This window comes from Sinohyriopsis cumingii, chromosome 15, assembly GCF_028554795.1.
Source record: "Sinohyriopsis cumingii isolate HCF-2022 chromosome 15, ASM2855479v2, whole genome shotgun sequence".
NCBI classification, from domain to species: domain Eukaryota; kingdom Metazoa; phylum Mollusca; class Bivalvia; order Unionida; family Unionidae; genus Sinohyriopsis; species Sinohyriopsis cumingii.
In genome coordinates, this window is record NC_142975.1 from 7,293,995 (window position 1) to 7,315,608 (window position 21,614).

Sequence of the window (21,614 nt, forward strand, 5' to 3'; positions counted from 1 at the left end):
ATACTAGCATTAAGCCATATTCCATGCACCATTATATTGATATGGCCTAAAATGAGTTAGATTTCAACCAGATTTACCATGCACCTTTACACTGTTGGGGTCTCAAATGAGTTAGATTTCAACCAGATTTACCATGCACCTTTACACTGTTGGGGTCTCAAATGAGTTAGATTTCAACCAGATTTGCCATGTACCTTTACAATGTTGGGGTCTCAAATGAGTTAGATTTCAACCAGATTTACCATGAAACTTTACACTGTTGAGGTCTCAAATGAGTTAGATTTCAACCAAATTTACCATGCACCTTTACACTGTTGAGGTCTCAAATGAGTTAGATTTCAACCAAATTTACCATGCACCTTTACACTGTTGGGGTCTCAAATGAGTTAGATTTCAACCCAAACCATAACCACTAACCATAGCCCTATTCCTTCTACATCATTTAGAGCAGTTATGACTCGGAATTTCCAATTTCATAACATGGGTTGTTTAACACAAGCTCCTATGTTATAAATCCTGCCTGTATGAAGCAATGCCCTCTGTGATGTACCCATCACTACTTGCTCTTTGTTTATTGAATATTTATTACTTTTGTACAGGGCTTTATATTTGTGAAATCAGAATGAGTCAGTATATGCCAGTCAATATCTATAGTCATTAATCGCATTGTGCCATCAGCCCTAGAAAGATCAAATACAATTAACGTCCTTTATCCTTTCTATTTAAAATTGGATCTCAAGAAATATAGCACAATGATTTGTGTCATCTGTTTAAAAATGATATGTTTAGAATCTTTTTAATCAATAAGTCGCTAGCTGTTTGATGTTTTAAAGGTTTCTATGCATAACAGGTTTGAGAGTTGGATAATAATGTAGCAGGAAATGTTTGTTATACACGCTAATTTCACAATGGTAATCACTACATTCTCTGATAGGAAATTCATTTCATGCCTGTGGGAAAGCTTTTTATTAAATCATTTGGCCAGCTACTTAGAACAGTTTGGGATAATTCATCATTTATTGGGATGTTTTATGGTCTATGAGGTTATTTTTTCTTTTCAATATTTCCTTGCTGTCAGAGGTGTATAATTTATATTGTAATTTCTTTATGGTTAGAATGGCACTCAGTATGGACCTGCTTGTTACAAGACTCTGCATAAACATAATGATAGTAATTAATGGCTGATTTCCATGAAGTGGGTTTCCAGCTTTTTCCCATGACAGTTGCTATAATTGCAAGACATTTAACACAGCCCCACCACTAAATGGGTACTATCTACCTCAGGGAAAGGAATCATAGTGGCTTAGTGGTTAATGTGTTGGACATGCAGCTGAAAAGGTGTGGGTTCAAATCCTACTTTGCTTCGACTGGCTATTGTGTTGTGTTCTTGGGCAATGCCATTTACTTTAGTTGCCTTGGAACCAAATAACCTACTTGTAATTTTTTGCTTTGCTCTTAAACTCCAAATCAGCAGCTACATCAGCTTCAGGGAATAAGGTTTGATGTCAGTCTCACATGTGTATTAATTAGGGGATAATGTTTGATGTCAGTCTCACATGTGTATTAATTAGGGGATGAGGTTTGATGTAAGCCTCACGAGTGTATTAATTAGGGGATAAGGTTTGATGTCAGTCTCACATGTGTATTAATTAGGGGATAAGGTTTGATGTCAGTCTCACATGTGTATTAATTGGGGGATAATGTTTGATGTCAGTCTCACATGTGTATTAATTAGGGGATAATGTTTGATGTCAGTCTCACATGTGTATTAATTAGGGGATGAGGTTTGATGTAAGCCTCACATGTGTATTAATTAAGGGATAAGGTTTGATGTCAGTCTCACATGTGTATTAATTAAGGGATAAGGTTTGATGTCAGTCTCACATGTGTATTAATTAGGGGATAATATTTGATGTCAATCTCACATGTGTATTAATTAGGGAATAATGTTTTTATGTCAGTCTCAGATGTGTATTAATTAGGGGATTATATTTGATGTAGGACTCACATGTGCATTAATTAGAGGATAATGTTTGATGTCAGTCTCAAATGTATGTTAATTCAGGGATTATGTTTGATGTAGTACTCACATGTGCATTAAGGGGTCATGTTTGATATAGGTCTCACATGTGTATTTATTAGGGGATAATGTTTGATGTCAGTCACACATGTTTATTAATTAGGGTATTATGTTTGATGTCAGTCTCACATGTGTATTAATTAGGGGATAATGTTTTGATGTCTCAGATGTGTATTAATTAGGGGATTATATTTAATGTAGGACTCACATGTACATTAATTAGGGGATAATGTTTGATGTCAGTCTCATATGTGTATTAATTTGGGGATTATGTTTGATGTAGTACTCATATGTGTATTAATTAAGGGATAATGTTTGACATCAGTCTCATGTGTGTATTAGTTAAGGGATAATGTTTGATGTAGGTCTTACATGTGTATCAATTAGGGGATAATGTTTGATGTAGGCCGCACATGTGTATTAATTAGGGGATAATGTTTGATGTAGGTCGCACATGTGTATTAATTAGGGGATAATGTTTGATGTAGGTCGCACATGTGTATTAATTAGGCGATAATGTTTGATGTAGGTCACACATGTGTATTAATTAAGGGATAATGCTTGATATAGGTCGCACATGTGTATTAATTAGGGGATAATGCTTGATGTAGGTCGCACATGTGTATTAATTAGGGGATAATGCTTGATGTAGGGCGCACGTGTGTATTAATTAGGGTATAATGCTTGATGTAGGGTGCACATGTGTCTTAATTAGGGGATAATGCTTGATGTAGGTCGCACATGTGTATTAATTAGGGGATAATGTTTGATGTAGGTCACACATGTGTATTAATTAAGGGATAATGCTTGATGTAGGTCACACATGTGTATTAATTAGGGGATAATGTTTGATGTAGGTCGCACATGTGTATTAATTAGGGGATAATGCTTGATGTAGGGTGCACATGTGTATTAATTAGGGTATAATGCTTGATGTAGGGCGCACATGTGTATTAATTAAGGGATAATGCTTGATGTAGGTCGCACATGTGTATTAATTAGGGGATAATGCTTTATGTAGGTCGCACATGTGTATTAATTAGGGGATAATGCTTGATGTAGGGCACACATGTGTATTAATTAGGGGATAATGTTTGATGTAGGTCACACATGTGTATTAATTAGGCGATAATGTTTGATGTAGGTCGCACATGTGTATTAATTAGGCGATAATGTTTGATGGGGATAATGTTTGATGTCAGTCTCACATGTGTATTAGTTAGGGGATCAGGTTTGATGTCAGTCTCACATGTGTATTAATTAGGGGATAATGTTTGATGTCAGTCTCACATGTGTATTAATTAGGGGATAATGTTTGATGCAGGTTGCACATGTGTATTAATTAGTATGTACTCTCTGCATTCATCACAAAGCATAATTACCATGATATTGTACCCAGGCTTCTCATTATCTTTTAAGGTATCCATCTCAAAATTTAAAGTTAAAACAGTGCAACAACGTAATAAAAGTATTATGGGTAGGATTGTTAAAGTACATAACTACAAAGTTAATCACACAATGAACATCAGTACACAAACAATCTCGACTATGTCCCATATTTTAAATTATTGCAATCTTCTGCTTTACAAAAATATACAAATATACGACAACATAGAATAAATGCAGTTGAGGTCTGAGACCTTTGTTATATTGTGGATCATGTGAGACATACAAAACTGAAAATAAATATATCAGTATTACTTTTCACTCTTTCCCGTTCATCAAAATTAATTGTATAATGCATCAAAATGTACATGTTATATGAATATGCTTACTTAAAGTAAGATACATCTTATGGAGTTTAATACCTTGGGTTGAGGACTTTAATGCCATGGGTTGAGGACTTTAATACCATGGGTTGAGGACTTTAATACCGTGGGTTGAAGACTGTAATTCCATGGGTTGAAGACACTTTAATACCATGTGTTGAGGATTTGAATACCATGGGTTGAGGACTTGAATACCATGGGTTGAGGACTTTAATACCATGGGTTGAGGACTTTAATACTGTGGCTTGAGAACTTTAATGCCATGGGTTGAGGACTTGAATACCGTGTGTTGAGGACTTGAATACCGTGGGTTGAGGACTTTAATACCATGGGTTGAGGACTTGAATACCGTGGGTTGAGGACTTGAATACTGTGGGTTGAGGACTTGAATACCGTGGGTTGAGGACTTTAATACCATGAGTTGAGGACTTTAGTACGTGGGTTGAGGACTTGAATACCATGGGTTGACTATTTATACAGTCAGAATGCATTTTTATTGATTTAATGATATTGATACCTAGTCCATTTTGCAGTAACATCATCCATTTTTCAAACATTTAAGCTGACTTGTGTTGTATCTCTTGCATTCCAATTAGCAGACCAAATCCTAAGAGGATTGGAAGCCATTGTAGTCTTGAAGTTCTAATATGATACTATTGCCCTCTTCTAGACCAAATCTGATCCTTTCATTAGTGAGAATTCAGCTTGCAGCCAATAAAGCTGGTCATAAGGAGGAATCAGTTTGGGTAATTTAGGTACTATTGTGAGTATCGTATGTACTTGCTTATAAGTCAAGTAAACTTCAAGCAACATAGACCTAAATCTGTCATCATTTAAAGATCAGGGTCTATGTTTGTTCAACTGATTAATCCTTGGCAACTGTATAGACCTTGATCTGCCAGCATATTATAATATGGTACATCTGAGTCTGTGCTTTTTGCAGCCAGACTTGACTTTTAAGTGAATGTTGATGATAATAACAGAATTTTATCCCAATAATGTGTGAATCTTTGCTTAATCTGCTGTTGAGCTCTTAAAGATGTTTGAAGCCAGGCAAGAAATTACTGCATTTTGACAGTTTGATGTGTAAATCTATGCTTAAATAGCCATTGAGTTCCTAACAGTTAAAGATGTTTGAAGCCCAAGAAATTACTGCATTTTGTTTACTTGATGCAGTCTGGGATATTACTTTTATATTGATTACATTTTGACAATTATAGCACCACTAGGAAATCTTTTTGTGAGGATACCCTCTCTGTGAATGTATAGTTGGTGGTTGAGTCTGTTTTTGTTGTATCTATATCAACTGCATAAACATTTAGATTTTTGTGCAAGTTTTACAAAATGAAAAGTGATGTGTATAGAAGCAGATGAATCACAGGAAGTATTCATGTAACCAGACAAGGAAATACAGGAAGTATTCATGTAACCAGACAAGGAAATACAGGAAGTATTCATGTAACCAGACAAGGAAATATTGTTTAAAAAGGTGCTTGCTATTTCTAATTGTCCTAATATTCATGCCCATATTGTCTCTGTCATGTAAGGTCTACCTTACTTGCTTTATGGGGTACATTGAATCTCCGTTGTGCATGTATATGTGATGTTACTCCGCTAAACATAGAAAAAAGAAAATATGGACTCATTTTGTGATGGACAAAATTCAAGATGAACCCAATTTACATGATAGTATTGCTGCATTGCTATAAATAGATTTGTCCTGTCCACCTCCATCATGTCATTATTCTCATGTATACTGAGATCATGTATTGTTGTACAAATGGAAGTTGTACAGTGGAATAGCAAAATGTTGACTGAGATCATGTATTGTTGTACAAATGGAAGTTGTATAGTGGAATAGCAAAATGTTGACTGAGATCATGTATTGTTGTACAAATGGAAGTTGTACAGTGGAATAGCAAAATGTTGACTGAGATCATGTATTGTTGTACAAATGGAAGTTGTACAGTGGAATAGCAAAATATTGACTGAGATCATGTATTGTTGTACAAATGGAAGTTGTACAGTGGAATAGCAAAATGTTGACTGAGATCATGTATTGTTGTACAAATGGAAGTTGTACAGTGGAATAGCAAAATGTTGACTGAGATCATGTATTGTTGTACAAATGGAAGTTGTATAGTGGAATAGCAAAATATTGACTGAGATCATGTATTGTTGTACAAATGGAAGTTGTACAGTGGAACAGCAAAATGTTGACTGAGATCATGTATTGTTGTAAAAATGGAAGTTATACAGTGGAACAGCAAAATATTGACTGAGATCATGTATTGTTGTACAAATGGAAGTTGTACAGTGGAATAGCAAAATATTGACTGAGATTATGTATTGTTGTACAAAGGTGGCACTCTACAGTTTTGTACTTTGCACAGGGGTTAGGATTTTAAAGAAAAAGAATTTCCCTGGTTTTCCTTACTGGTTATACTGGCTATTTAAAAAAGACCTTGTATATCTTAGGTATAATTCAAAGAACCTGTAATTCCCTTTATTTTGGTGTATGATTGATGGGTGTACTATGGGTTATAGAGTATACAGCTTGGCCTTACTTCAAATGTGCAACTTTCAAAAAAGTGCTAGCTCTACTTGGTCATTTTCACATCCTGAACTTCAGAAGTAAATTGTATAAAATAGAGCCAATAACGTTTTTTACATTTTATATATTCGGTAATTCATTCATTGCACTTTCAGAAGCTGGTCTTGTCTAGTCTGGCAAAATTCATTTTCCCTATTTTAATAGCTGCTATGTATAGTGTACTTTAGACTAATTCAGGCTGATTTTTTAACACAAGGGAGCAGTCATTTTAGTTAGCAATGTGCTTAAATCATGTAAAATTTCCAAAAGTACAATATCCAAAGAAATATCATCCACATTACATTACTGTAGCATATAGGTATGCCAACATTCTCTCCATTGTGGGGGCCCCGAGTGGCCGAGTGGTCTAAAGCGCTCACCGTTCCGGATCACTGCCATCTCACCTCTGTCTGCGTATGTTCGAGTCCAAGGCTCGGCTAGCGTGGGTACGTGGGAAAGCCTGCCAGTAGCTTCTCGTGGGTCGGTGGTTCTTTCCTGGGTTTTCCAGGGTTCTTCCTCCACCAGTTATACTGGCCGCCATATATGGCCTATCTTGTGCTGAAAAATGGCGTTAAACCCTACAACAACAACAACTCTCCATTGTGCATGTTTTAAATGCGAACTACTTCACCTTACATACGTCACTCTCTCTAAAGTACATATTAATTGGTGAGCGCCCCCAAATGGAAGTTGTACAGTGGAATAGCAAAATGTTGACTGAGATCATGTATTGTTGTACAAATGGAAGTTGTACAGTGGAATAGCAAAATGTTGACTGAGATCATATATTGTTGTACAAATGGAAGTTGTACAGTGGAATAGCAAAATGTTGACTGAGATCATGTATTGTTGTACAAATGGAAGTTGTACAGTGGAATAGCAAAATGCAGTAGCTACTCTAAGATGCATGTATATAGTACTTCCAAGGAATCAGGCTAATTCTTATGGTTAGAAAAAAAGTTGATCGTGTGTTTGAGAATTTCTCGTACATAATAAGACTATAGGTCTGTACTGAAGCTTAATTAATAAAAAATTGACGAGCAAAATAACAATAGATGTTAAATTATATAAGTTTGAATGGACAGGAAATTATATAATAGCAGTACCAATATCAGGTTTCTAACTGGCATTAAGTTGGATGTGAGAATTTGGAAAAAGTATCAAAACCAGGTCAAGTTTCTGGAATTCAGGAAGGCAGTTACAAATCTGAGTAAATGGGTCAGCATCATGAGAAATCTGGGTCATATTCCTGCTGTTTCAGCAGCACCATTAAGTTATGGTATGATATGTGGGGCTGGCCATCCTTCATTTAGCAATGGTTTTAACCAATCACAGTATGTATGTGTGTATGTATGTATGTATGCATGTATGTATGTATCTATGTATGTATGTATGTATGTATGTATGTATGTATGTATGTATGTATGTATGTATGTATGTATGTATGTATGTAAAATGACTTTAAGATTATAGTCAGAAAAAAAAAACAAAGTTATAGAATATGTGCAATTAATAGAAAAGGTAGAATACCTACTAGACATAATGGAGTGATAGCTATTATGAGTGGAAAGCTATAACTGTAGTGTAGAACATGGAGGGATGGACGGAACTAAATTAGAGTGTGTATGCAGTTGCATCAGTTGATCAATGTAGGAAAGATTTCCATTGGTCAGAACATAACCATGTGATCTGAGCCCATATTGAATTTATTTCTTTATAAATTACTTTATACTTATGAGTCACATGCAAAGTAACTAATATAAACACTAAATTGGAAGGTATGCTTTTAAAATGAAATAAAAACGGTGGGTTTATATTTTATTTAGAAAATTTAAAAAAACTGATTTGACAGAATCAAATAACAAATCTATATAATTTTTCTGAAGATAAATAACTCTTTCTTTGATTAGATATTTTTAAAAAGCAGAAAAAAGTAAAATCTGCTAAGAAGAACATTGGTCCTATGTTGTATAGCACTTTCACCATAGGCCTCATTACAAATGAAATTTAAAGCTATAGGTAAATGGATATAAGGAGGAGGGGGACTGAAAGACTAGCATTATAACAGTTGGATTCAAAAGTTCTACAATGTAAGAAGCAGGCATGTTACGAATGTGGAGGTAGGTGTGTAAAAATCCCGCTAATTGCCCATTGTAATTGTGATGGTTGATGTTTTGCTCTGTTTGACTATTGGTCCCCCATCACTGTATTTACTGATAGTCTTAATTTCATTTGTAAGTAGCCCCTGTAGGTAGCCTAAACTGTTGAGAAACAGAAAAATAGATTTAAAGAAGCAAAACTTGGTTACTCATGTGTCTGGACAATAATGATTCAGTCAGTTTCACAATAAACTCAGAAAAGCATTCAGTCCAAAGGTCATTCAAAGATCAAACAAAACAACACATCCTTTGCTATCAGTATTAAACTTCTACACAGATCACATATGCCAAAACAACACATCCTTTGCTATCAGTATTGAACTTCTACACAGATCACATATGCCAAAACAACACATCCTTTGCTATCAGTATTAAACTTCTACTCAGATCACATATGCCAAAACAACACATCCTTTGCTATCAGTATTGAACTTCTACACAGATCACATATGCCAAAACAACACATCCTTTGCTATCAGTATTAAACTTCTACTCAGATCACATATGCCAAAACAACACATCCTTTGCTATCAGTATTGAACTTCTACTCAGATCACATATGCCAAAACAACACATCCTTTGCTATCAGTATTGAACTTCTACTCAGATCACATATGCCAAAACAACACATCCTTTGCTATCAGTATTGAACTTCTACTCAGATCACATATGCCAAAACAACACATCCTTTGCTATCAGTATTGAACTTCTACTCAGATCACATATGCCAAAACAACACATCCTTTGCTATCAGTATTGAACTTCTACTCAGATCACATATGCCAAAACAACACATCCTTTGCTATCAGTATTGAACTTCTACTCAGATCACATATGCCAAAACAACACATCCTTTGCTATCAGTATTGAACTTCTACTCAGATCATATATGCCAAAACAACACATCCTTTGCTATCAGTACTGAACTTCTACTCAGATCATATATGCCAAAACAACACATCCTTTGCTATCAGTATTGAACTTCTACTCAGATCACATATGCCAATTAAGTTAAAATATTAAAACCATATTGTGGAATGTTTGAAACCTTAGATTGCTTTCCATTCAGTAGAATTTGTTTGATGCTGACATAGCTGATGGAGAATCCCCTGTTCTATAAATAGCTATATAGCAGATGCCCTAAACAAAAATTCATACATTTCAAAAAGCCTCTAAAAGTGATAGGAAAAGATCCTTAAAAATATGGGCTGTAATGGAAGGAATTGGCTACATCAGAGTACAGGGTAGGGTAGGAGAGGTTGTATATATAACAAAAGTGACTTCAGCAATACAATCACACATCTCCCTCCACATATTTTACTACCAATTCCATTCTCATTATGGCCCAACTTCTGAAATGCATACAGCTATATCAGATTGCAAAATGTACAGTAAAGTGATGGGGAGGAGTCTGGAGCCAGAGTCAGGCTGGGTCTGGGGTGTATTAATCTGGATGAAATTATAATGTTTATTTGTTTGATATCTGAATGTGCTTCAAGTCTGTAATTATAACACTGTCACTGTAGCTGAAAATTCCCAACAAAAAACCACAAAGAAAGAATTAAGTTCCAATCATATGTAAAATATGCCCATAGTCTACATACCAAAGTGTGGGGCCCCGAGTGGCCGCGTGGTCTAAAGCGCTCTCCGTTACAGATCACATCTCACCTCTGTGTGCGTGGGTTTGAGTCTCGGATTCGGCTGATGTGGGTATGTGAGAAAGCTTGCCAGTAGCTTCTCTTGGGTCGGTGGTTCTTTCCGGGTTCTTCCTCCACCATTAATACTGGCCGCCATGTATAGCCTATCGTGTGCTGAAAAATGGCATTAAACCCTACAACAACAACAACATACCAAAGTACACAAAATCTAAATTATATAATCCAAATAAAGCCATATATCCACTCTCCACAAACACTCTTTTGCAATCTTTAATGTATATTAGAATTTCCAAAAATATTATGTTAAATGGGAAATTACTTGTAAAATGTATCCTTATGAGCTAATTACTTCAAAAATAAAATGTAACTACCTAACTGTAGCAATTTATACCTACTAAAGGAACTTCAAAGTCCACAACAAATGGTCATTAAACTTAATGTTTGACTATTAACGGAAACTTGTTATCATTGATTTACAGTAAGTTTACAAACACACAATCCTGCTCATAACGACTTCTTTGTTTCAAATTAACTCAGATCTGTAACCTAATACCATGGCTGCAGATTATACCATATTTAACCTGAATCACAGCCCTAAGTTTAACAGTAAATAAAGATGTACTCACCAATCATAGACATATAACTATGAAATGTATCAAGAAAATTTTGAAAATTTATATACAAATGTATCTTCTATTCTAAAACCTATATAAAAACCATACCACCTGAAGTAATTATATTTATCTATATAATAGCTGACTTAGCATCTTTGCATTTTTATGATAAAAAAAATTCTGCCTAAATCACCACTTGTGTGTTTTGGAGACTGATTCAGATACATTATCAACAGGAATCCTTTTCTTTTAATAGTAATAAAATTAATGCCAAAAAGGTTAACCTTAACCAATTTTCTCATCCAAGTGACAAACACACATGGTATATCATGGTTCACAAACTTCTAATTTCTACAACAAATGGTTAGCTGCTACTAATGTTACCGAGGTCTCTTGAGAAGGAAAATTGATACAGCCACCAGACACATTAATAATTTAACCCTTGTCAAATTGGCATTCACACTGTGTGGTAGCTTAAAAAGAATTTTCATTCATCCATAACTTTAATTAGCAGATAAATTGCACTGAGTGTTTTGTTATATATTTTGATCCTTAGATAAATTTGCATCGAGTGTCTGTTATTTTGATCCTCAGATAAATTGCATTGAGTGTCAGTTATTTTGATCCTTAGATAAATTGCATTGAGTGTCAGTTATTTTGATCCTTAGATAAATTGTCTTGAGTATATGTACAAGTATTTGGATCCTCAAATAAATTTCCCTTAGTATCCGTTTTTTTAATCTGCAGATAAGTTGCATTAATTGTCTGTCAATTTGATCTTCAGATAATTTACATTGTGTCTGTTAATTTGATCTTCAGATAAATTACATTGTGTGTCTGTTAATTTGATCTTCAGATAAATTCCATTGTGTCTGTTAATTTGATCTTCAGATAAATTACATTGTGTGTCTGTTAATTTGATCTGCAGATAAATTACATTGTGTGTCTGTTAATTTGATCTTCAGATAAATTCCACTGTCTGTTAATTTGATCTGCAGATAAATTACATTGTGTGTCAATTTGATCTTCAGATAAATTACATTGTGTCTGTTAATTTGATCTGCAGATAAATTACATTGTGTGTGTTATTTTGATCCTCAGATAATCTTTTCTTAAGCAAATCATTATCATTGTTTCTTTTCTTTAAATCTGATTTGATCCTGGTTCCCAGGAAGGTTAAAGCACTTATAAGATGATAAGTAAATTGAATCGACCGAGGCAATTCAATCACAGATTGAGATTAACTTCCACCTGAGTTAGTCACCAAAATTAATTATAACATCATTGGAGGATATGACAATACGCATGTTGTAATTGTTGTAGGGTTTATCGCCATTTATCAGCACATGAGAGGCTATACATGGCGGCCAGTATTAATGGTGGAGGAAGAACCCGGGAAAACCCCCGGAATGAACTGCCGACACACGAGAAGCTACTGGTAAGCTTTCTCACATACCCACATTAGCTAAATCCAAGAATCGAACCCACACAGACAGAAACCCATGCAGACAGAGGTGAGATGGCAGTGATCCATAATGGAGAGCACTTTAGACCACTCGGCCACTCGGGGCTCCCAATAGGCATGAGGTTAACTTGTACATATTAAAAGACCAATTTTTTTAAAAGACCAACTGTCAATTTTGACTGGACTTTTTTTAATACATATCAATTTTGTTATAAGCCATGAAGACCATGAACTATTAAGAAGTGTTTAGAGGCCATATTTGAAATGCCAATTTTTTTTTGGTCTCAATATAGTGTAGTCTTGAGAAGCCATATTTTCTTTGCAGTATTCATGATGTCATATTTCATTTTCATTCATGATGTCATATTTCATTTTCATTCATGCATATTTCATTTTCATTCATGATGTCATATTTCATTTTCATTCAGAATCTATATCCATCACAGACAAAGTCATGGCAAACTTAGTTCTAAGTTGGTAGAGCATTAGTGTCATAATCATAAGGTCATAGGTTCGATACATGCCACATTTGACTTCTTGATTTGCCACATAAGGTCATAGGTTTGATACATGCCACATTTGACTACCTTGATTTGCCACATAAGGTCATAGGTTCGCTACATGCCACATTTGACTTCTTGATTTGCCACATAAGGTCATAGGTTCGATACATGCCACATTTGACTACCTTGATTTGCCACATAAGGTCATAGGTACGCTACATGCCACATTTGACTACCTTGATTTGCCACATAAGGTCATAGGTATGCTACATGCCACATTTGACTACCTTGATTTGCCACATAAGGTCATAGGTATGCTACATGCCACATTTGACTACCTTGATTTGCCACATAAGGTCATAGGTTCGCTACATGCCACATTTGACTACCTTGATTTGCCACATAAGGTCATAGGTTCGCTACATGCCACATTTGACTACCTTGATTTGCCACATAAGGTCATAGGTCACATTTGACTATCTTGATTTGTTCTTACAGGGCATCCATTTCTTTGGATTGACACCTATTATGTTTTAAAATTGTTGTGACAAATCAAACCAAATAACTGTAATGCTTCTTACCTGATATTATTAGACTCTGATGTTGATAGTTTTAGTATTGACTCTCATTTTAGAACAAGGAAATGCACACGATCCTAAATTTCAACACTGCTCATCACTGTACAGCTTTCTGTCCTGAACTAGAACTTATCTGATCCATGGACAAGACAGATTTGATGACGGTCTCAAGGCAGACTTGATACATTTGTATTCTAATTCAGCTATTATTTAAAAACAATTTTGTATATTTCCTAAATTTCACTTTTCCTTTAAAGGAAAATAAAAGAGTCTCAGATTTCTGACTTACAATCATAGTTTTTTTTCAACATGCTAACATGGAAATGTACCAGAAGGTGTCGGAGAATTGTTACCATCAATAGGTTAATGAAACATGGCATTGCGTTCTAGAGTGGCATGTGGAAAGTGTCATATTACTCCAGTGAAGGAAAATCAATAAGCAAAGTTTCACTCTCCTTTGCAGATAAATGGGAAGCATTTTGGAGATGAAATATTTACTTGGCTTGTGTCCATTAACATTTTAAATGTCATGATTTGTAAAACATGAAAAACAGTAAGGATCAATTTTTGTGGATATACTGGAAGCTGCAAATTTTGACTGGTGGTAACATGCAGATGGCTTGTAGTGTGTCCCTAATGCATTATTTGAATATGCTATTCAGACATTGTCCTAAGTCCTGGATTATGTTACTTGGACATTGTCCTAAGTCCTGGATTATGTTATTTGGACATTGTTCTAAGTCCTGGCATATTAATCCAAATACCAAGAACAATGCTTCTGGTTACAGCTTCAGATTCCGAAATGTTTTGTGGATGAATAGTAAATGTTTTATGATGGTAACACTTTTACTAACACTCCAGTTAACAATCTGTCAGTCATGCTACGTTTTTCCACCAGGAAAAGAGGACCCCTGTAAGAATGTGCAGTGTAACTATGGAGCTATCTGTGTTTCCTCCAAAGATGGCAAATCATCGCGTTGCCAATGCCAGGAACGGTGTGACTCATATGGGGATAATGTGGGAAATACTCCAATCTGTGGAAATGACAAAATTGACTACAACAACTTCTGTGAACTACAGAGGGCATCATGCAGGAAGATGGAGGAAATTAAAGTCAAATATTATGGGAAATGTGGTAAGTCTGTGTTTATGTATATGCATTATTACATTATCTCTCATATATATATATATAGAGAGAGACAGACAGACAGACAGACAGAGACAGAGACAGAGAGATTTTCTCTTCATATATAAATATCTGATGTGATGTTTTCTTTTGTGGTAAAAATATATAATATTTTTGGTTACTGGACCTAGCCAAAAGAAACTATTTGCTAAGGATGTCTAACAGGTTGAGGAAGCTTCACGTTTGTTTGAATGATGGAAAAGTTCATTTGTTTTGGGGTCAGTATGATCAGCTCAGCTCAGCTGAGCAGCTCCAAGGAAATTGGATCCCTACCAAGATGGTGAAACCAGTCACATTCCAGAACAATGCACACACACACACACACACACACACCTGATTACCTGATACAAAATAAACCTCTTAAATATATATATGAAGAGACTGATATAGAGTGAAGGGATATTTTGTTTTTATATGTTAATACATGATATAATTTATCATTTGGTGCATAAAAAAAGGGATTTTCTCTTTCTCAAATACAGTGTATTCAACATTTGTAGGTGCACACACTCAAAGCATCTCATAACTTTATTAATAATCTTGTATTTCAGATCTGGAAAATGTATGGATATATATTTCACATCTGAAGATAATTTTAGAATGGAAAGGGTGAAAAATAATTTATCAATAATAATTGTATTTTTATAGGAGTAGCATCCACTATTTAATTACATTGTTATCTCTTTCTCTAGCATTAGTCTAATTACATTGTTATCTCTTTTTCTAGCATTAGTCCTGTCAGTCTAAGCTGAACATTTCAGGTCTAGAACAAAATAACATGCGCCCAGTCCAACGTTTTAGTCAGTTCTATCCATATGGAATCATTCTTCTATTCCTTTGATTGTGTGTTGTAAAATATGTCTTTGGGTTCTCATGATATTTGCTAATCTAAGTGCTTTTGCTTCATTTCAGTTAGATGAATCCATTTTGAATTTGAGCTTTTTTCTCAGTTGCTGGATAATTTTGACATTTTCAGCATCCCTTGTTTGATTGTATCTTGTGAGTCCATGCATATACTTGTTCCCTTGTTGGTTTTAGAGAAATTCTTCCTTTTTTCAATTCTGGTTCAGTTTAGTTTTATTTTGGCAATTTATTTTCAGCTATGCCTCCACTAGTTTTGTATGCACTAAATTATGTGCACAGGGACAGATGTTTTTTGCATGCTATACTGACTGATGAAGTGTTGGATTTAGTTGAAATCTGCTGCTCATCCACAAACATAAAGAAAGAAGCTGCCTTTTTGTGATGGATGGTCCCCTCCAAACCAGTGACAAACCAGTGGCATTTTTGCAATCAGGAAGTCGCCAGCTGTTCAGTTCCCAGTACACAGAAGTTGCCAGATTGTTGCTCTGGAGAGTGGTAGGAGGAATCATGGGTAATTTTCTGTTTATGGAAGTCCCCAATCACTTCAGAACAAGCACCAGTTTTTCAAAATGAGGGACATGAAGTGCACTCTTCTTCTCCTGGCTCATCAGTGGAGTTGTGATTTTAAATCAAGTTTCCACTGTAGGGACCCCTCTTTATGATCTTTGTCATTCAGTCAGTCTTTAACAAGTCACCAGATACTAGACTGAGACACTGGTCGATCAACATGTACAGGGATCCAGGCTCCAAGCAAAATTACAGATACTAGTTAGTAGGCACTTGGTCTAGGCAGCTGTCATGAGTTACCAGGCAGGTCAGACACCTGGTGTTTATATTGGCAGTGATAAATACTGTGCTTCTCTGATCAGGAGCAACCTGTCTTCGGTAAGGAATGAGAGTAGGTCACTAAACATAACCACCCCTCCCACCAGTTTCTATGTTTCCCTTCAATGCCAATGAGGGCTTGGTGACTCACACACTAATAGTGAGGATGGAACATATCTTTTTCCCCACATGGCACCATAGTTGAGTTTATCATGGCCTCATTGTGGACCAGGCAAGCAGTTGACACTCCCCCCTCTCCCCTTTGGTTTTTGTTATCAAAGAAAATAAAGGTGGGGGACACCAATCATATCTCCAGCATCAAGAAGGGAATAACAATCCACTTTTCTGAAGAGAGAGAAGGTAACATAGTCCTGTCTCACCATTCAAAGAGAAACAGGATGATGAATTGTCTATTATTGTTTCCTGTAATGAGTTAGAGGAGACTCAGTTGAGTTGGTGTGATTTACCCATTCAGTATTCCCATCTCTTTATTGCTCTGGGCAGTAGATGAAAATGTGTGGACATTTGACAAATTAAGTTTATTACCGTTTGAACCTGGATATGCATCCTTAACCTTACTGGTCTTCAGAAATGAGATTCATCACAGTTTGGGGATGATTCCATAAGCAGTCAGATAGCAGAGTTCAGTCCCCTGTACCACTCTGCAACCACTGGTTTATGTGGGTAGGTATATGGTTCACTCACCTACGTGGTTGGTTAAACTTCCATGCCTGGATTTTACAATGTTTCAGGTAGGTCATCCATGGTCATCTGGTCAGCAAAGATTCTCACCTTAGATGATAATAATAATAATGAGGACTTTGTATAGTGCCTAATCTTTAGAAGCTCTACTGCGCTTTACAACATTAGACAATACCTATAAGATAAAAACATATAATGATATGATTACAAACACAAACACTATGAAATTAGAAAGCACATAAAAAACATTCTGAGAATATTTAAGGTATGAAACATTATTAGGTCTTTAAGTTTGTTCTTGCAGTCTAAATAAGTGAGTTTTGAGAGCGCTCTTGAATGGGATCACTGTGTCTTTGTGTCTAAGTTCAGTGGACCATTCATTCCATGTTGCTGGGGTCCTGGTATACAAAAGAACGCTGTCCATATGACTTTGTTTTCGTAGTGGGAATAATGAGTATATGATTGTCAGAAGAGGAGCTTAAGTATCTTGCTGGTGTGTACACATGTGTGAGGTCGTATAGGTATGTTGGACTAGAGTCCTTCAGTGAAACATAGCACAGAGAACAAATTTTGGCGTTTGATTCTGGATCGAATGGATAGCCAGTGTAGGGTACAGAGCAGCAGGGAGGTGTGCTCTGATCATGGTACTCTAAGTATGATCTGAGCAGCTGTGTTTTGAACTTTTTTAAGTTTTTTGGAGTAGATATTGAGATGAACCAGACAGAATTGAGTTATAATAGTCCAGTCTTGAAAGTACTAATGAACACACAAGTGTTTTAGTGGCATCAACTGAAAGATATTTTGCACACCAATCTTGTCTTGCTGGCTTCCTTTATACAGTGTTTGTTAGGAGTAGTCTTTATCTTCAGCGGCTATAGAGACTATAGCCAAAATTAGGAAGACATGTATTCTTGTCAGGTGAACTGCCCTTTGTAAGAATGCTGCTTTTAGTTTTCCTAATGTTTTGTGGGATCATAGAAAAGATATATTGTCTGCAGCCCTCCTGGATTTTGAATCCTTGTTTGGTGGGTTAATCCCCATGGATGCCTCAGAAAGAAATATTAGGTTCACTTGGGAATTTCATAAACCCAAATGACTGAGCAGTCTCCGTAGCTCTCCAAGATATTTATTTACATATCACAGCATGAAATTTCTGTCTGGACAAGGATGTCTTTTAATTTCAGGCTCTGCCCTTTGGCATACCTACGTTGAAAAGAGTCTTTGCCAGACTGACAGGAGTCCTGGGAACTTACTTGATGTTTTTTTTGGTTGCCATCATCCACTGTTTTGACAGTTTGGTTGATAGGCAATGTTCTCTGACATATTTTACTCAAAGACTCACAGTATTGGAAGACAGTGATTCCTTTGGGTTTTATTCTCAGTCTGGAGAAGCTGGGGCTGAATCCTTGTCATAATTTCAACTTTGTGGGGAAGAATTTCTTAACATTTCTTGGGTTGGTTCTTGTTCCTACCAACAGGATCACATAACTTTTTCACTGAGTCTAGACTCTTTCATCATGGCCCATCATTTTGGTTCAGAAGTCTCTTTAATATATAGGTGGATACCCCCAGTAAGTTACTGCTGAGGAAGGATATGCCATTTATCACAGTGTTTCCCTCCAGTACAGCAATAGCAGATGCTCCACCATCATGCCTGGCACATATCAACCAAGAACAATTATGGAACAAGGTTGCAGACTGCACTGCTCAGGCTAGGAGCCAGTTGACATTCTTCGTTCCTGACACCAGGCTAGAGTCTACTGTGATTGATGTAGTTTTGACATGGCATTGCTTTGGTCTGTCCCTCTTTGACCCTAGCTGCAGGCTTTCTTCTGTTTTTATTTCCATGAAGATAAAGATCACTCATTTTCCACTAATATGGGCTGTAGAACATTCCTAATATTTGTAAGTGTTTGGTGAACTCCACCACTTGGTCAGACCTTTATGTCTCAAAACTTGTTAGGTATTTTGAGCATTGGAGATCAGTTGCTTGTTCATGATTGCTAAGTGGAACCTTTCTTGTGTTCTTTGGTCCTTATCTTGACCTCCTTATGAAGTAAGGAGTGAGGCATATTTAAAGATAGTTTTCTTCCTAAGTAAAAGACAGTAATCCATGTACTATTAGTGGGAAAGGGTTAACAGCATTTCAGTGGCAGCTTTGATTCAGTTTCTCATCTTTGTCAGCCCTCCTGTCTGCCCAGGAATCAGCTATCTTCCATAACTCTTAGCCAATTCAGCTCTAAAGTTTCAGTCACACATTTGCTTGGGATGATCAAGATAAACTTCTTGTCTGGATAAGGGAAGAGGAATTGTCATCAGATATGGTTTGTGTCAGCCCACAGTGCCAGGAATTTCAATTAGCCAAAACATGTAATGTTCCCATTAGATTTTGAGGATATTTAATGAGGTGGGAGAGATTACACTGCAAAAAGAAAACTTAGAAAATCAGAATGTAGAAAAGGACCTTCCATCTGAAGTCCTAAGATCTAAATCACCTTTAAAAATAAAGCATTATTTAGGAATATGTTATGCTTCTGCAAAATATTTTGCATTGCAGTTTCTGCATTTTGTACATTCATCAAAAGCCTTTACATTTTGTACATTCATCAAAAGCCACTGCATTTTGTACATTCATCAAAAGCCACTGCATTTTGTACACATTCATCAAAAGCCACTGCATTTTGTACACATTCATTAAAAGCCACTGCATTTTGTACACATTGATAAAGAACACTACATTTTGTACATTCATTAAAAGCCACTGCATTTTGTACACATTCATCAAAAGCCACCGCATTTTGTACACATTCATCAAAGGCCACTGCATTTTGTACACATTCATTAAAAGCCACTACATTTTGTACATTCATCAAAAGTCACTACATTTTGAACACATCCATCAAAAGCCACTGTTGCATTTTGTACACATCCATTAAAACCCACTGCATTTTGTACACATTCATTAAAAGCCACTGCATTTTGTACATTCATCAAAAGTCACTACATTTTGTACACATTCATTAAAAGCCACTGTTGCATTTTGTACACATTCATTAAAGGCCACTGCATTTTGTACTCATTCATTAAAAGCCACTGCATTTTGTACACATTCATTAAAAGCCACTGCATTTTCTACACATTCATTAAAAGCCACTGCATTTTGTACACATTCATCAAAAGCCACTACATTTTGTACACATTCATTAAAAGCCACTGCATTTTGCACATTCATCAAAGGCCACTGCATTTTGTACTCATTCATTAAAAGCCACTGCATTTTGTACACATTCATTAAAAGCCACTGCATTTTGTACACATTCATTAAAAGCCACTGCATTTTGTACACATTCATCAAAAGCCACTACATTTTGTACATTCATCAAAAGCCACTGCTTTTTGTACATTCATCAAAAGCCACTGCATTTTGTACACATTCATCAAAAGCCACTGCTTTTTGTACATTCATCAAAAGCCACTGCATTTTGTACATTCATCAAAGGTCACTGCATTTTGTACATTCATCAAAGGCCAATGCATTTTGTACATTCATCAAAAGCCTCTACATTTTGTACACATTCATCAAAAGCCACTGCATTTTGTACATTCATCAAAGGTCACTGCATTTTGTACATTCATCAAAGGCCAATGCATTTTGTACATTCATCAAAAGCCACTACATTTTGTACATTCATCAAAAGCCACTGCTTTTTGTACATTCATCAAAAGCCTCTACATTTTGTACACATTCATCAAAAACCACTGCCTTTTGTACATTCATCAAAGGCCACTGCTTTTTGTACATTCATCAAAGGCCACTGCTTTTTGTACACATTCATCAAAAGCCACTACATTTTGTACACATTCATCAAAAGTGACTACATTTTGTACACATTCATTAAAGGCCACTGCTTTTGTACACATTCATCAAAGGCCACTGCATTTTGTACATTCATCCAAAGCCACTGCATTTTGTACATTCATCCAAAGTCACTGCATTTTGTACATTCATCAAAAGCCACTGCATTTTGTACACATTCATCAAAAACCTCTGCATTTTGTACACATTCATCAAAAGTCTCTTTATTTTGTACACATTCATTAAAAACCACTGCTTTTTGTACATTCATCAAAAGCCTCTACATTTTGTACACATTCATCCAAAGCCACTGCATTTTGTACATTCATCAAAAACCACTGCTTTTTGTACACATTCATCCAAAGCCACTGTATTTTGTACATTCATCCAAAGCCACTGCATTTTGTACATTCATCAAAAGCCTCTACATTTTGTACACATTCATCAAAAACCACTGCTTTTTGTACATTCATCAAAGGCCACTGCTTTTTGTACATTCATCAAAGGCCACTGCATTTTTTACATTCATCAAAAGTGACTGCATTTTGTACATTCATCAAAGGCCACTGCTTTTTGTACACATTCAAAAAACACCACTGCATTTTGTACATTCATCAAAGGCCACTGCATTTTGTACATTCATCAAAGGCCACTGCATTTTGTACATGCATCAAATGCCACTGCTTTTGTACACATTCATCATAAGCCACTGCTTTTTGTACACATTCATCAAAAGCCACTGCATTTTGTACATTCATCAAA

General features: G+C 35.9%; 1 protein-coding gene across 6 annotated transcripts in view; it reads left to right on the forward strand.

The window, feature by feature from the left end:
• LOC149781218 (agrin-like) overlaps nt 1-21,614 on the forward strand; it is a 454,787-nt gene that overhangs the window by 272,885 nt on the left and 160,288 nt on the right. For all 6 annotated transcript variants that reach the window (XM_089935296.1, XM_089935300.1, XM_089935297.1 and 3 more), the window contains exon 4: nt 14,318-14,554. In XM_089935296.1, the coding sequence (XP_089791422.1) occupies nt 14,318-14,554 (237 nt within the window). The remainder of the gene's footprint in view (nt 1-14,317; nt 14,555-21,614) is intronic.